Source organism: Apteryx mantelli, chromosome 10 (assembly GCF_036417845.1).
Source record: "Apteryx mantelli isolate bAptMan1 chromosome 10, bAptMan1.hap1, whole genome shotgun sequence".
Classification (NCBI taxonomy): Eukaryota; Metazoa; Chordata; class Aves; order Apterygiformes; family Apterygidae; genus Apteryx; species Apteryx mantelli.
This window is the reverse complement of record NC_089987.1, coordinates 14,022,501-14,027,422: the sequence shown is the minus strand read 5'-3', so window position 1 is coordinate 14,027,422 and position 4,922 is coordinate 14,022,501. Positions and strand designations below refer to the sequence as shown.

The window sequence follows — 4,922 nt, the reverse complement described above, 5'->3', positions numbered from 1 at the left end:
CCTTTACTTTATTTTTTCCCAAAACATTATCTTGTTTTATTGTACACCAGTAAATATCATACCATCATTTTTTTGTCAAATCATAAAACTATCTTTCTCATTGTAGAATGTGTAATATATTGAATATGGTTAATGGAACTGAAAGTTATAAATGGATTTCTATTCTTGTTTTTTGCTGGCTTTTCTAATGGAAATGGGAGAGATGCATAACATTTCTTTTTCTATAAATTTAGAAATGTAAACAGGTGCAATTTCACAAGACAGACAAGGGAGATGGTAAAAGCTTGTGCCCCTTCTGTAATAATTAGATTTTGAAATTGTGACATATTTTTAAATAGTAATTAATGGTTATTGGTAAACCTACAGAATGATGAAAGCACGTATATGATCACAATTGTATAGCACAGTTGGCATTTAATACACTTTTTATTGTTTTACACTAATTCCTTTGCATTATTATGAGTAGGTAAAACATAAAATGCAAATTGTATGTCCATGATTCAATGCTTGTAACTCTTTCACAGTCTGAATGTAAAATATCTTCTGACTTTCAGAGATGGAGGAAGCTAGTTTGTGCCTTGGTGTTTCTTCAGCTGTGCCAGAAGCTGACGCCCATCTCAATAGCACCATACTCAATGGACAGTATTCAATGAGCCAGAAGCTGCATCAGATCACTTCCCAGCTCAGCCATGCCTTTCCTGAGCTCCAGAACAGGCAGAATCCGGAGGAGAAAGCGTCAGTGCCGCTAGAAGACAAAAGCCACATGTCGATAGCAAACCAGCCCATCAGCAGTCAGATGGCATTGTTAGCAAACCAGCTCAACAGAGAGGTTGACACCAGTTTGAATGGACGTGTGGATCTGCAGCAGTTCTTAAATGGACAAAACCTTGGGATTATGTCTCAGATGAGTGATATAGAGGATGATGCCAGGAAAAACAGAAAGTACCCATGTCCCCTCTGTGGGAAACGCTTTCGATTTAACAGCATCCTGTCGCTACACATGCGCACTCATACTGGAGAGAAACCGTTTAAGTGTCCATACTGTGACCACAGAGCAGCTCAGAAAGGCAACCTGAAGATTCATCTGCGCACTCATAAGCTTGGAAACCTTGGCAAAGGTCGTGGAAGAGTCCGAGAAGAAAACAGACTTTTACATGAGCTGGAGGAGAGAGCAATTCTTCGGGACAAACAGATGAAAAGCAGCCTCTTGCAGCCACGACCTGATGTGAAAGCACAGCAGCATACCCAGCCAATGCCTCTCGCAAACTGTAACTTGTCTGTGCCAGCTAATCACAGCACACCTGATATTTCAAACCCTGTTCCCTCTCCAAAGCCAGTCAGTGTCCAGGAAGAAGTAGTTGCTCAGACAGCTGGGTTCAGGTGCACATTTTGCAAAGGCAAGTTTAAGAAGCGTGAAGAGCTGGAAAGGCACATAAGGATCCTGCACAAGCCTTACAAGTGCACCTTGTGTGACTTTGCTGCCTCGCAGGAGGAGGAGCTGATCAGCCATGTGGAGAAGGCTCACATAACTGCGGAGTCAGCACAGGGCCAGGGCTCCAACGGGAATGGGGAGCAATCCACCAATGAGTTTCGTTGTGAGGTGTGTGGTCAAGTGTTCAGCCAAGCCTGGTTCCTAAAAGGCCACATGAGAAAGCACAAGGATTCCTTTGAACACTGCTGTCAGATCTGTGGGAGGCGATTCAAAGAGCCTTGGTTTCTTAAAAATCACATGAAAGTTCACCTGAACAAGTTATCTGTGAAGAACAAATCTCCTAATGATCCCGAAGTACCTGTCTCCATTGGCAGTATGTCCCAGGAAGCTCATGCAAACTTATATTCAAGATATCTATCATGTTTGCAGAGTGGGTTTCTTCCTCCAGACAAAGCAAGTTTAAGTGAACAAAATCAAATCTATAACAAAGGAGATATGCCCATGAAAGAGAAAGAAGTCTTGGGGAAACTCCTTTCACCCATTTCTGGCATTGGCCACAGTATTGCTGAAGGGGATAAACATTCTTTATTGGGCTGTCTTAATCTGGTGCCTCCTCTGAAATCCAGCTGTATAGAAAGGTTACAAGCTGCTGCCAAAGCAGCAGAGATGGATCCAGTAAACAGCTATCAGGCCTGGCAGCTTATGGCAAGGGGAATGGCCATGGAACATGGCTTTTTGTCTAAAGAGCAGCAGATACAGCGCAGCCATGAAGACACTTTGGCAAATGCTGGAGTTATGTTTGATAAGGAGAAGCGGGAGTATGTGTTAGTAGGAGCAGATGGCTCTAAGCAGAAAATGCCTGCTGATTTGGTTCACAGCACTAAAATGGGCAATCAGAGAGACTTGCCAAACAAACTAGACCCTTTAGAAGGCAGTAGAGATTTTTTGTCACATGGTATGAACCAGGGACTCGATTACAACTTACAAAGTCATGGAAACGTAAAAGAAAAGCCAACTGAATGCCCTGACTGCGGAAGGGTTTTTAGAACATATCACCAAGTGGTCGTTCACTCCAGGGTCCACAAAAGAGACAGGAAAGGAGAAGACGAAATAATTCAAGGTAGTCTTGATGAGCGACGTGGGTCTGGAAGCGATCAAGAGTCTCAGTCTGTCAGCAGGTCAACAACACCGGGTTCCTCTAACATTACTGAAGAAAGCGGAGTAGGTGGGGGTCTTTCGCAGACAGGGAGTGCCCAGGAGGACAGTCCACATCCTTCCTCACCCTCCTCTTCAGGTATGCTAACTTCTCCTTCCGTTTCTACACTGAAAACTTAGTAGCTATATTTGAAATCACAGCAGCAGAGTAGTTTTTGTATTCTCTTGTTAGGTCATTTTCGAACAGTCCACAGAGACGTGGTGTTATATGCCAGAACATCTGTGTTTGGGTTCCGTCAGTTCCTTTGAGGTTAATTCTCATTTCACCCCTTTTTTCCCCTCCAAGGGCAGTTTTTCTAGCCTTTTAGCTGTCACTTCAGCCAAGCCACAGGCAGCAGTGTGCAGGGTCTGTGCATTCACCAGTGCGAATGTTGTTTTCAGGGCCTTTCGCTCCAGGTTTTTGAAGGTTTTTTTTATCCCCTCCTCTTCTATTCATGGTGTCTCTCTTGCAGATCTTTCTGTTTGCTCCATGTAGAAGGGTGATGCAAGATTACTTCTTTGAGCTGTAGTTGAAAGGAGTATGATTAATAAACAATGTGTTGGCTAACCTCTCTGATTGCCCTTATTCCTACAACCAGATCAATTACTTAGCTGAGATATGTACTTGTACCTGGCCACTGGACTGATTAGAGAGAGTTTCAAAAAATATAAATTACTAACTTTCTGACAATCTTTTAACTTATGTGCACGTTTTAACATGTATGAAGCCTTCGGCTTAATCCACATCTATTTGAAAGTACAGGAAAAATAGAAATCAGATTGAAACATTTTAATTGCATTGTATGTCATGTTAACTTGCTGTGTATAAAATAGCAAAGCAGATAGTATTTCATTGGAGATGTCTATAAAATATTGAGCTTCCTGGTACAATTTTTAAAGTTACTAGCCTATGACTGCTGAAATAAAATCTCCAAGTAATATCAGGTAAGATTTCTGGCTTCGTCTATATTTCCAAAGTCACTTACTAATGGATAGTAAATTGAAAGTTATATCTTCAGCCCTTTATAAAGAAAGCACCTCACTAATACTGTAATCATTCTGCAAGCCTAACAACAGAGGAAATCATGCCATAACAAATACTCTGTTACTAATGGCAACATTGATTTCTGCAATCAGCCATTAAGTCTAGAAAATGAAAGACAGTTTGAGGTACCTTAAGGCATTACATTGCCCACTGTTAAAGAGCTGGTAGCAGGCTGTTGAGGGTAATTCTTTTTAGTTTTTTTTTCCCCCAGTTTCGATAAATATTTTAGTATTGGAGGCAATTCACTGTTACAGTTATTAAGTATGTGCCAGTTTATTTTTGTTGTTCTTGTCATGCTCCAGTATACTCTACTTCTGAGGCCAAATTAATATAAAAATAAAGTGTTAGTTTGCTGGCTTATTACAAACCAGTAAAGAAATTGTTAAGACACATAAATCTGCCCTCCACATTCCACAGATTCCTATAGCACTTAATGCTGTTGTTTAAATACCCATGAAACACACTGTCTACTCTTAGAGTCATAGCCTCGTTTACAATTTATTACTGGTGAGACACATTAGAAAATTCTATGTAGGAACAAGGGTAACAGGCAAGAGCTAATTTCATACTATATATAGTTGTTCAGATTTTTTTAAGAGGATTGAAAATATGTCAGGATAAAGAAGATTATTTTTCTAACTTTCACTTTTAAAAATTCTAAACATTTTTCTGGGGAGGGGAACCCTGCTGGTCTTCTAATACTGAAAACATCACCTTTGTTTTGCTATGCCATAAAGGATTTGAAATAAAGGATCCTTAAATTTGTTAAATTCTATCAGAACCCTTCCTGGATTGTTCAGAAAAGTTGAAGAAAAGAGCCCTGGAGTTTTCCAAGTGATGTTGAACTGGTACAGATTTAAGAAGATTCAAAACAAGGCATCTGAAAGTTAGTGGGTTTTGAGTGCCCCAAAAACATAAATTCCAAATGTTCTGGTTCCTTTGATGTATTGTTGTGGGAAGTTTTTCCTGTCTTCAGAGGCAAAAGATAAGCTGTTGTGCTCTCTCTGGCCACTAATTTAAAATTGTTATTAACTTAAACCATTATTTTAACCGTTATTATTCAAACCATGTATTTTCACACCTGATGCATTTATATTGAAGCATATAAAAATGAAAGCAAAATGTGTGCAGTAGCAGTTGCTAGAAAAATGTTCATTTTACTGAAGAAAATTGTACCTTTTATATTAAAATCTGATTGTCTGCTTTAGCCTCCTTTAGTCTCCTTTACTGTGAAATCTAGGAAGGCTCTGA

General features: G+C 39.9%; 1 protein-coding gene across 1 annotated transcript in view; it reads left to right on the top strand.

Moving 5' to 3' along the window:
- Positions 1-556: 556 nt before the first annotated feature.
- ZNF536 (zinc finger protein 536) overlaps positions 557-4,922 on the top strand; it is a 193,777-nt gene continuing 189,411 nt past the window's right edge. The window contains exon 1 of the mRNA XM_013941099.1: positions 557-2,726. Coding sequence (XP_013796553.1) covers positions 557-2,726 — 2,170 coding nt within the window. The remainder of the gene's footprint in view (positions 2,727-4,922) is intronic.